Below are 12905 nucleotides of genomic sequence, written 5' to 3'. Positions count from 1 at the left end.
ATTCTGAGTTTGCATTTCACTGTTTTAATTCATTTTGATGAATACTAAATCTGTTTTTTGTGAGTGGGATGAATTAATGCACATTTACATTTAGTCTAGAACTACAGTAGCATCATGTTCACACAGCGCACACAATTCCTCTGCACATATTCTCCCAATATGGGGACAGGAGACTTGTCAGTCAATAAATGGGAAAACAAAGTAACTGGCATTACTTTTTTGAAAAAGTAACTCAGATATTTTCTTGTAAATTAAAAAATACATTACTTTACTAGTTACTTAAAAAAATGTATCTGATTACGTAACTCGCATTATTTGTAATGTGTGTATATATATATATATATATATATATATTATATATGTATGTATATATGTGTGTATGTATGTATATATATATGTATGTATACAAACAACCCGCTGTGGGAATTCTCACTCCAAGTTGATGGTGGCAAGGAACCCAAATTCCACCACTGTCATTTATTTATTTTAGAACGGGCCATTTACAAAATCAACAACATATAGTAGCACTCATATTACAAAACCGTAAGTGGCACATGACCCTCAAAAACAGATGTGCCACAGAATGACTGCATTTTTGAAAATGACACATTTAGCACATTTCATACACAATGGTAATTCAAAGTGCTTTACATAAAAAATGCATCAAAATAATCACAATAACACCAAAGAAAAAAAATATAAAATACATATTAAAATGCCCTTTGATTTATTTTTTTCCTTTTTTTCTCCACACAAAAGAATGCTTGTCATCTTATTCATGAAATCATACCTGTGAGGTCTGGATGAGAGCCTCCAAGAATGCTTCAACATTCTGGAAAGAGCTGTTGTGCTCTAGATGTTCAAAGACCATGTTTGCTCATTTGCAAATCCCTTCTGCTCAGGAAAGGTGAAACTTCGGGGAGTTTGGAAACAATGACCGCAGCAACAACAACAGCATATGCCCTTCACAAACAAACCTTCTCTTCAAGGAACATCTGCATGTTTCATATTGTCAGGGCCCTCAGCACCAACTTCAGAACGTTCACCTTCAAGGTTCCTTCATCTGCATGTTCCACACTACAAAGACCTTCTCTGTGCTCCAGAAGATCAGCATTACCCAGTTCTTTGTGTTTAAGGCTATTTAAACAGAATACAACTACTTCCCAGTGCATCACTGCCCGGCACAATTAGTGGAAGATGCTGCTGCCATCAGACGCATGACTTGATCAAGTGGAATGATGTTACTCAATAGTGACAACTGGGAAATCTATTTCAAATCTGTGACTCAAACACTAATGCAGTTATCTTAAAACATTTTTATTCAAAGGACTGACATTCTAAAACAGAAAGCAGAAAACTTCTGAACATTCTTTAAAAAAAACATGGCTTAACCAAGTATTTAACTAAAAAAGGAAACATAACTATGGTAGTAGTAAGTAATCTACAAATGGCTTAGGATATTTTGTTACGTACAAGTTGATTCAATGACATTTAATAATTTATGACAGTGTTTCACATTAACACAGGGCCAGACTCATGCAATTTCTGTCCATGTTAGACATAAATGCTGCTTCAGAAAAAAGCAATGAGAAAGAGAATATATCAGTAATCATGAGTCAAGCTGCTTCAACCTGAACACGTGTAAGCACAATTACCAGAGAAAAGAAATACTAGTATCTACGTCGTTTGTTATTAGGCCCATCAAAGTTTCCCCCCACTGGGCTTCCTCTCGTAAAGCCACTTTGGCCAGCCACACCAGGAACAGGTCCTGCCCCAACCACCTGCTGCTGCTGAGGAGAGTCAACACCAGATCGCCCAGCCACAGACGAACCCATCTGAAGAGGCGATCCTTCAGAAAACCGATCATTATGCTGAATTGAAATGTCAAAACAGGTATGGCATATTTGTAGCAAGCATTTGTTTGTAATATGTTGCCATTTTATAATGACCATATAATATTTTAGTTGTTGCAGAAACAGCCCAAAAAAGTCAGTTTTTTTTCCATGAAGTTCAGTGGATGAATAGGACAAGCAGTAGAGTCCAGGAACACCCAAAAGAGGAAAAAACAAAAAGAAGGAATTATTTGGTTAGTACAGAAAGCCTGCAAAATCTTAATGACAACAAGAATACAAAAATATGCACAAAGTATACACAAAGTGATACCTTAATTCTAAACAAAAATAACATAGCTGCATGTTAAATTGTACATTTTAAATTGTAGTATAAAGATGGCTTAAGTGAGTGTGCTAAAAACTGCTGTGTGGTAAATCTTTGTACCACTGGTCAACTGTGGTATTGCTCGACAACAGCTCTGTTCACTAATTAGGGCTTTAAATTGCCACCTAACCTGCACTTACTTCAGACTTTTGCGGTTTTGTATTCTGCTGCTTTGGGGGTTCTTTATGCTGTAACATAGGTAGGTCAAAGGTAGTGTCGTGCAAATATCATTGGATATTATTGGACCATTTTTCACTAATATGAGTACCAGTATATGAGCACAGTATATAAATGCATCCCTGTGCACCCTCTCCAAAATGCACAATGTCCGTCTTACTAAATGTTGGCTTAGCACTGATAACAATAACATAACTGACAATACAACCTACTACTACACTAAATAAAGGGTGAGATGCTATGGTGATATACTACGAAATGCCTACATTCATTCATATAAAAAAAACAAGTCAAAGAATAAGAAAAACAGTAAAAAAAAATGTTCTCAAATATACAATCACAAAAATAAAACCAGATGAGTAAAGTTCATACACTTTGATGTTGGCTTGATTTTAGTCAATAGAATGTTTTTAACATGTTCGATCACATTGCTAAAATGTTTAAGCAAGTTGGTAAAATGATTTAACATGCTGCTAGCATTTTAACATATTGCTAGCATGATTTAGCATGTTGATAACCTTTTAACACACTGCTACGGTTTTATCATGCTTTAGCATGTTGTTACTGTGATTTAGCACATTGGTACCATGATTTAACAGATTCCTATTATCTTTTAGCACACTGATAGCATGTTTTAACATGTTGTTAACATGTTTTAAGATGTTGCTAGCATTATTTAGTAGGTTATTAGCATGTTCCTATGATAGTCATTAAGCTTTATTAGTGAAAGTCAGTTTAAAGGGGTCTTATTTTCCACTATTTCAGCTTTAGTTAGTGTGTAAAGTTACTGTTTGAGAATAAAAACGATCTGCAAGGTTTACAAAGGCAGATATTCTCTTTAACAGAAAACACTTTTCAAGAAGTACAGCAAACAGCTCGTTCAGACTACAGCACGCTTCTTCTGGATATTGTGAAATCACAATGTCACTCATTTAAATAATCTCCGCCCAATGCTCCTAAACATTATAACCTCAGTGTTTTTCTGTGTGTGCTGGACAGCTTTAAGAACCTAAGAGAGTACAGTGCCGTTACGCACAAAAGCTTCTCCTGCAGCTGCTTCACAGTTTTACTGCAGTTTATGTAATACTGTTGTAATCAAATAATATTACATTGAATACATATTATCATTGTACTTTTCCTATATACAGTAATTGCAGTTTTTTTTACACCCCTAGGGCCGGTGTAAAATTTTCACATCATGGCTGGGCATCAGGCCTTTTTTAGGCTTCTCCTTTTTATATTTTAGACATTCATCAGTTAAGGTGCTGGAAAAGATGCTCTGTGTTTAGTGTCCCCGCCAGCAGCAGCAGCCAGCGCACCTTCAGAGCAGATGGAAGAGTTCTAGAAGAAAGGAGGACTGGATTAAAATTAGGGCTGTCCCGACTAAAGATTTTTCTAGTCGTTAATTTAAGCCATTATTCAACTGATCGCACGTTTATATTAATTTAATTACTTAAATATATACTAAACCATAATGAGCCTTTTAATATATTGGCTAGCTAGCCTATTCCACGCTCAAGCGCAAGCATAAAGCTTGCTGCAAAGCACCGGCAAAAGTGTTAATGACTTTCTATAAAGCCTTCTATAGATATATTTCTCATGTCTATGAGGCAAGTAGCCTATATGATGAGTTTTAGTTCATTTTTGTGATGCGCTCCACAGTTACAGGGTTTCTGCAGGATTCACTATAAACTATGAACTCTGTAGGTGTGTTTTGTTTGCTTTTCGCGATATACTCGATAATATCAAATCGCACATCATTAAAACAACAATTACGATATTATCGCAGACCATACATATTGCACACCCCTATGTTTAGATTTTTAGAATGCATTGTCTTCTTATCGATCCACCAGTTCACATTTAAAGCTCTGCGTGTTTGCAGGGCAAAAACATGGGTCGATTTTTGCATTGGTCTGAACTCTGAACAAAACAACAGTTTTATTGAAAATGCTCATTCATTCTCTGCCAGCAGGTTGAGCGTTTGGTAGAAATATAACTGTTTCCCCGGTAACTGCAGAACACAAAGCAGCATCGGACTTTGAACGTGCAGCACTCGTGTTTATTTCATGAAATCATAGCCTTTTGAAGTTTAATCATCCCATTCAGCCATATCTCAATTCTGTCCCCAAATTTAAGACCTCTTGAAATCATAATTAAGACTTTTTAAGGCCTTAAATTTGATACAACTAAATTTAAGACTTTTTTTAAGACCCGCGGAAACCCTGAGTTAATGGACACCGAGATGGCAGAAAGCGCATTCTTGTTTGTTTTCTTTATTTTACTAAAGCACAAGATTTTGTTGATAATGTGAGTGTACACAAATAAAAGTAGACTTTACAGTCTGCATTAAAGCACCCTTTAGCTTCCACACGCCACACAAACACTTGGATATGCACCTAACAGCGTGCAATTATCCAGGCTAAACGTTTAAACTAACACTGTATTATGCTTGAAGTGTATATCTATGGATTTTATTGTGGGCAAGTCGAGTGTTGATTAGAGAAGGCTAAATTGATCAAACGTGTTTAAGTCACTGTCGGCCGCTGGCTGCTTAATTGTCACTTTAAAAAACAAAAACTTGTGTTTAACAAACAAAAAATGCTCCAAAGATTTTTCTAAATTACCTAATAAAGAAACGGAAAGAAATATAACATCTTTGGAATTAAAAACAAAACTGAACTATTTTAATGGCTGCAACAGTAGGCTGTAATGGGGAGGAGAAAAAAATAATAAAATAAACAGTCACAGGCTCCAGTTGGACTCGGGATAGGGTACAAAAGTTACTGGACTTATTGTACAAAAGTTTTGACCCCTTCAATGAAAATCTATCAGACTTTTCGTAATTTTGATCGTCTCCTTAAATGAAGATCTTAAGTCCGATAAGAAAAGAAATGGCTGTACAACAAACTGTACAATAAGATGATGCCAAACATCAATACATTACCATCACTCCATTATCTGGAATTAGGGGAGTCCCCATATTTGATGATCCTTCAGGCCCCATGGCTCCAACTCGGCCTGCTAAGCCCATCTGTGAAGGGTTACTGCTAACCGCAGCGACAGGGTTAAATGAATCTATGTAAGACAAAGTACATCCGACATACACTGAGAGGGCTAATTCACTGAACGATTTAAAGAAACTATTGTGCATTGCAGTAGGGGTGGGGGAAAAAATCAATACAGCATAGTATCGCGATATTTTCCACGGCAATACTGTATTGATACATGGACGCCAAGTATCAATCTTTTATTATACTATTTGGTAGAATAATAAACCTTATTGTAAAGTGTTACCAATATTAATATAAATTCTGTCCATTTTTATTGTGTTACTTTCAGTAAAAGTGTGGTTATTTTATTGGCTTGTGTTTTTTTAAATTCAGTATCATTAAAATTGAGTTAAAAGTCTTACAAAATGACTTTATATTATTTAATAAAATAATAAATCATTACAAAGCATTTTCGGTTTCGGTTTTTGGCCAAGTGCATCCAGAATTTTCGGTTTCCATTTCGACCCAGCATTTTCATTTCGGCGCATCCCTAGATGTAAGACTATTTAATTTAATTTAAATTTAACAGTAATTTACTTTCAACTGCCCCAATTGCTGAAGGGCTTGCACAACTTTTTAGTACAATTTCAAGTTGCACTGTTCAAAATACCTGTAGTAGCACAGCAGTGCATACCTGTTTACATTTAATTAAGGTGGACTAGATTAGACTAATACAAATAGTTGAGTTTGCCAGGTGCATACAACATTTATGACAGGTTTTCATGAAAGTGTTGGTCAGTTTGTCTGCTTCACAATCCCATTTTGCACTGCAGCAATAAAACTGAAGTGAGATAAACAAACTGAGAAATGTTTCTTTTTAGTTAAAACAGATGTTGTCAAAGTTTTCCTTTGGGGACATTATTTGAAGTTGGAAAAAGGTAATAAATTGCAATATATCGCAGAATATCGCAATATATTTAAAATCGCAATAATATCGTATCATGAGGCCTCTGGTGATTCCCACCCCTATTGCAATATGATGTAATGTGTAAATGTGTGTTGTTTTCATCCAAATCATCAAAAAAGGTCATATTTGGGACTGTAAATTACTTCACTACAATTTACACACTATAAAAAAAGAATGAATAAAAGATGAATAAAATTATTAAAAGCAAAATAGAATTGAAAAATTGATGTGGCAAACTTGGAAATCTATATTAAACAGGCAGCAAGTGTGATGATGTTTGTAGCCATGCATCAAAATATTACATGATGGCATCCTAAACTCAATAACCAAGACAGGAAAAATAAAAATAAATAAAAAAACAAAACAAATAAAAATAAAAGATTTACAGAAAAAACACCATGGGGGCCCTTTATTTAACATATTATTTAATTATTCAATTAAGTTTAAAGAGAATAAGAATTTTTCAGTTTAACTAACCAAACAAAAGACTCATCTTAAGATGCAAAGCTACACTTTTAAATGCACATGCAAGTGATGCACTGCCCCAAAAATATAAAAGACACCTCACACAGCTGTTTCCAATTGCATGTGGAGTCTCAGTATGATCATACCTCCCATATTAATGGCTCCACGGCTTCCCATTTCATTCATTCTCATCTCCTGTTCTCTCTGAAAGTGAAGGAGACATTTTAATTGTGAGTCTCAATTCACACAGAACTAGAAACATTAAAAATATGCCAAATTGTGCATATTTATAACTCCTAGAGAGTGTACACAAATAAAAGTAGACTTTACAGTCTGCATTAAAGCACGCTTTAGCTTCCACACTCCGCACAAACACTTGGATATGCACCTAACAGCGCGCAATTTGTATATCTATGGATTTTATTGTGGGCAAGTCGAGTGTTGATTAGAGAAGGCTAAATTGATAAAACGTGTTAAAGTCGCTGTCAGCCGCTGGCTGCTTAATTGTCACTTTAAAAAACAAAAACTTGTGTTTAAGGAGGGGGTACAATGCTGTTTCATGCATTCAGAGTTGTTTACACTGTTGTAGAGTTGGATTCTCATGCTAAGCATGGACAAAGTATTCAGAGTTGTTTACACTGTTAAAGAGTTGGATTCTCATGCTAAGCATGGAACAAAGTTTCAAAAAACAATTTGGACGTATGACAGTATTTCTGTGCCAAAAACCTTACTTCCGGGTTCGTACAAGTTTCGGAGAGTTTTTTTCGATCGTGGCTCTTAATGACGTAAACGAGGGTGGAACTCCTTATATGGGCATTTCTCCCGGAAGAACGCGCCCGCATCGACCAGAACAAGAGCGAGATCGTGCCCATCAACGCACTTCATCCGGCGGCAGCGTTGCACGGGACTCGCTCAGGAAGAATGTCTTCCATCCAAAGAAGTGTGTTTTTGGTTGTAAGGGAAAGATAACTTTGTTCAGCTTCCTAAAGAACCCAGCGTTATGTAAACAGTGGATACAGTTTGTTTTTCCGGAGCAGCAACGGAGTTTCACAAGTGTGTTTGTTGACGAACGTTTTATAAACAAGGCCCAGTTCGACGCTGGATTTGCACATCGTTTGATACTGAAAGATGGAGCGGTCGAGCTATAAAAGATCCCGGGCCATGATTCAGAACTGCAGACTGTAAGTGAAACGGCATCAAATGTCTGTTTTGTTGGCATTCGGCACCCAAGTGCTCGTCACTCTTTAGCTCCGCCCACGACACGCCTCCAGGAGCTCGGCTTTTTCCGGAGAGAATCGTCGAAGTCGAAGATTTTTTGGAGATATGAAGGATGCAGTACTACTCTATAGGTACTCAAGATTAACATGAGATTGGGTGAAACGGTGTGTGTTATGCCCCCTTTAACAAACAAAAAATGCTCCAAAGATTTTAGTAGACCCAGGACATATCGACACATTGAGTGTTTTAATCATCAAAGGCCCAAATATAGAAAAAAAAGTGTGATTTTTTTTCACCTTTTAAATGTTATTGTAGGAGGCCTCTAATGCAGAAATAAATGGGATTTTACGTTTTTGACATTTTAGGGAATTGTTGTAATATTGCAATGTTGGGCTCTTGGGGAGCAGAAATACAGTGATTTTACTCACTGTATGAACAAATGCAGAGAACATCTAAAGGCTCATTTGCAGGGTGTAATGACTCTGTAACCCCATAACAATAGTCTATATACGTATACACTACACACTAATCATCACACAATAATGATAAAAAATAAATTTTTATAAAAAAGAAAAAATATATTTATTATAAAAATGTTCATATTATATTTACAAAACCTGATGAACTGAATGAAAGCTTTAAAACATTCTTCATGACTTTAAAACTTTCTTCTCTTGTATCAGAGTCCATTTCAAAGTCACCGTTCATATTTTGGACGGCATCAGTGATATCACACACATATAACGAGGCGGGTCTTTCTTGGATGGTGACATTCTGAAATGGAAAAAACCCACTGATTATTTTCCAGGCTAAATAATATCAATGCAAATTAATCACAATCATACTTAATTCATTTTAAAGAATTAACCCATTCACACAATACTGTCTGATAGATTATTGTGCCCTTTGCTTATGCTAATAACCTTCTTTTGTTCTGCAGATGTTTTCCTCTTTTGTTTTTTATCCGCCATCTCTATCTTTCTGTCGCTTGGCTCGCTAATGTCCGTCCTGTGCACTGAACTCTCTCTCCTCCACATCATGAGTAGACACGCCCCTTACTGCTGATTGGCTACAAGTTTGTTTTGCTACTCGGCCCAAATCAGTTTTCTAAAGCGTTTTTGAAAAATCACTTACCCCACCTTTAAAACTTGTGAATGATCAAAACAGTTTCTATTAGTATTTTATATATCACAATTCATCCATGTAATGCAAGGTGCACAGGCAAATTTTGCTACCCCTTTCAACCAGTGTTGTAAAATTATAACACCGACATAAGCTCAAAATCTAAAATGATCAACGCATTCAACAATAACTACATGAACTAGACATATTACTAATCACAGAAAAAATTATATTTTAGGCATTTTACTTACTTGAATGTAGATTTATCCAGTCCGGTAAAACAAGATGGGTTGTGTGAGTCTATGGCCAGGTAAACAGACCTATTTTTAAAATCTAGTATCAACTACACAATGAATATCTTATTTACATCATGTATGCTTTCTTTTTTCTTGTTATAATAGGAAGATCTGTGAGCGTGTAGGACTACGTAAACTTGCGAAAACAAAAATACTCAACGCTGCAAAACACACTGTAAATAGAAACTTTTAGTTTTGTAATTCGTAACCAGAGCACGCACACAAAAACACGCAGGAGCGTTTGAAAGCGGGTGACTTTGAGCGGGCACAGAATTGACCTGTCAGTAAGCCCCTCCCTCGAATGCAGATGAGCCAATGGCAGTCGAGTATCAGTTGCACGGGGGCGGGACTCAGACATCTGTAGGTTTCAGTGCCATAGAGAAACATTGGAAGATCTGAAGCTTGCATCGGTTTGATGGTGTTTATGCTATAAAAATGGAAAAGCGAAGTGCCTGGGGTACTTATAACACTGATTCCAGGTATCCTGAGAGGATGGGCAATAGAATTTATTTTATTACATTTCCTAAACCCAAACAAAACAGAGCAAAATGTCCCAAAGCATTCACCCCCAATCCCAATGAAGACAAAAACGTTCATTTTCTGGATGAACGTTTTCGTCTTACAGTTTTCATCTGCTCAAGCAGAATGTTAATGTCATCTTGTGCTTTAGCAAGGTATCTCTGGCTAAAACTAGCTAACGTTAAAGTTAACGAGTCCATGCTAACATACAAACCTAAATAGCTAACTGTTCTCACGTCATGTACAGTGTAGGTCAAAAACACAAGCGAAGGTCTACATTTCAGTGCCTCTACATATTAAACTGGTTAAATGTAAATTAATTTAACCTGCAGTACATGAATCCTGGATGTTGTTATCAGTGATCGTGACGACCGTAATGAGGCTTCTCCTGCTTGCATTGTGATCGGTAAACCCTCGCTTCCAAATCTTGTTACCCACCGTATTTATTTTAAAATCTTATATATCCCTCTATGGCATATTTAAGTCCCACTTGAATGGTGGTCCTTCTGTGTCCAAAATTGATCAAAAACATCTTGGGACAAGGTTTTCACACTGACAGCTGTCATTGTAAGAAAGTTAGCAACTCCGTTTGTTTGTCCGACTCAGCGGATCTACACGAATCACACAAATAACCCATTTTGAATTCAAAACAGCGAATTTGGCCGAAAGGTTTATTTGTGCTACTGCTTGAAATGTATTTGTTCTTTTTTATTATTGACAGTTTTTTTTAGTTAATTGTTATTAATAGTTATTGTTTTTAGTTAGAAGCAATTAAATTCATATTTTGAAATCGAAGCTTCCTTGCGCTGAAAGCTATTGTTAGAGCTAATTATATAAACAGTAAAAACACAAACACACTGACTGAGGAAATCTTTAGATGAGATGATTGTAATTTTAAAAAATATGTCCAAAAATAAGGCTGAAAAGATTTCCATGTCAAAGGAGGTGGTGCATCTAAGCATCTTTCAGTTACGTAATTATGAACCAAAGACAGTTCAAAGGTGTTCAACAGCTGTTTCGAACCACCAACATGAACTCCAAATGAACATTGTATTGATTTTGCTTAAGTATATCAAGGCCTTATCACATCAAAACTGAATTACAGTTTGGGATTATCTGTCACACAATAGAGTCTGAAAAAATAAGCCAACATTAAGAAAAAGCAGAGGCAATAATTATAAAAATTCAGAAAATAATAATTTCCAAAATTTTCTTGTTAATCAATGTGCCATTCACAGTGCTCCCGTGAAAACGTTTGTACTTTTTCAAAAAAATCTATTACATGAAAAATATCTACAGAAATTCATATTATATTCTCTAGAGAAAATAAGTAAAGCCCACAGCCTCTTCTTTCCTTCTGTTTGTGAATCTTTTTGCCTGACATTAAAAAGAACCACACATTTTTGACACATTTTTAAAAGGCACCTAATACACTTTTTTGTTCAATTTCTTTTATCCTTCCTTTAGTGTGTAATAAATTTGTTTTCCAAAGGGAGTTAATTGCCTGAAACTAGTGCTGGGCGGTATACCGGTTCATACCGAATACCGGTGTTTATTTTTGTTATGATATGAATTTTTAAAATACTGCAATACCGGTGTATGTTGCTTAAACAACGTTGGGAACGCGACACTGTTTGAAAGGGGTCCCTTTTCACTGTTGCACTGCGGTGAGGGAACAGCTGTATGTGTTACTAAGCGTGAAAGTTCAGAAACTGAAGCTGTAGAACTAATAGAACGTGATGACACAGAAGAACTCATCCACAATATCCACATTGACCACCACAAATATCCACCGCCCCCTGCCATCAGCTCCCGCGTCTCACACACACATTTTTTGACAATATTCACTCATCATGACAGTAAAATAGGGCATTCTAAGTCCATATACTGCAGTATTTCCTCTCTCAGTCAGTAGAAAATATGGTTAACACCCGGTCATGCATGAAAAAAAAATAATACTGTCATGTACCGTGAAACCGGTATAATTTTGAAAAATACCGTGATATAAATTTTTGGTCATACCGCCCAGCACTACCTGAAACTTCTCATTTGTAGTCCTGACATTATTTCCGTGAATTAGCTACATTTGCACATTTTCTACACGAGCATCATTGATGGGAGTTTTGGTGACAGTGCACTGATTTGTGATGGACAGCTCCAGTGATTATAATTTTAATTTTTTTTACTAATGTGAAGTATACAACAATAAATGGTTCTGCAACAAAGAACGTCTGGCTGTACCTGAGATATCAGAAATATGTGGGCCAACGAGACGATGATGAAGACGTAGGCCTTGATCTGTGACTGTGGAGGCAGGCTTGTATTAATATATTATGTCATAAATATCCAAAAATAGAAAACAAATTGTGTCAGCAGCTTGGTTTCAATAAAAGGTGTTTTAGCACTCACAAACAATTTTTCTGAATAGTTCTGAATATTATTACAGTAAGGTTTTTTTTTTAAGATAAGACTTTTTAAGGCCTTATATTAGGAAAACGTTATTTAAGACATTTTAAGACTTTTTAAGGACACCCTGAGTACAATGATCGCTTATATGTGAAAAAAGACCAGGGAAAAAGTGATCTCACTTCATAAACCCACAGTCAGTCTGGAACCCTGCTAGATATCAGAGAGAATGTGAAGCATTTTCCCTGTACTCACACTCTCCATGAAGCTGGGCTTGAATCCCTCTGGCTGGCGTCTCACGTCAAGCTGCTCTCTATGACGGATCATATCCTCCTCACGTCTGCGTCTCTCTTCCTCATGCCTAAGCAAACATAACTCACATTTAGTTAAACTGCACATGCTCAGAATCCAGTCATGGTTATAATTAGATTTCCAAAGGAAAGTTTATTTGACTTGATTTGTACTCCAACTAATTAGCAGGCTTTCATTTCGGGTTGGAAAACCTAATCAAAACTAATAATAATG

General features: G+C 36.2%; 1 protein-coding gene across 2 annotated transcripts in view; it reads right to left on the bottom strand.

Moving 5' to 3' along the window:
• Positions 1 to 722: 722 nt before the first annotated feature.
• The window catches only part of pspc1 (paraspeckle component 1), a 32960-nt gene continuing 20777 nt past the window's right edge, over positions 723 to 12905 (bottom strand). The window contains exons 6-9 of one of the 2 annotated variants that reach the window (XM_016501961.1): positions 12636 to 12741; positions 6966 to 7023; positions 5342 to 5472; positions 723 to 1871 (exon numbers count right to left, since the gene is read on the bottom strand). In XM_016501961.1, the coding sequence (XP_016357447.1) occupies positions 1671 to 1871; positions 5342 to 5472; positions 6966 to 7023; positions 12636 to 12741 (496 nt within the window). In that variant the 3' untranslated portion in view covers positions 723 to 1670. Of the gene's footprint in view, positions 1872 to 3569; positions 3736 to 5341; positions 5473 to 6965; positions 7024 to 12635; positions 12742 to 12905 lie in introns of those variants that run through there. The other variant, XM_016501962.1, reaches the window with a different exon arrangement.

Source organism: Sinocyclocheilus anshuiensis, unplaced genomic scaffold, assembly GCF_001515605.1.
Source record: "Sinocyclocheilus anshuiensis isolate Anshui unplaced genomic scaffold, SAMN03320099.WGS_v1.1 scaffold326, whole genome shotgun sequence".
NCBI lineage: Eukaryota > Metazoa > Chordata > Actinopteri > Cypriniformes > Cyprinidae > Sinocyclocheilus > Sinocyclocheilus anshuiensis.
Note: the sequence above shows the minus strand (reverse complement) of the source record. Positions and strands in the feature narration are given on the sequence as shown.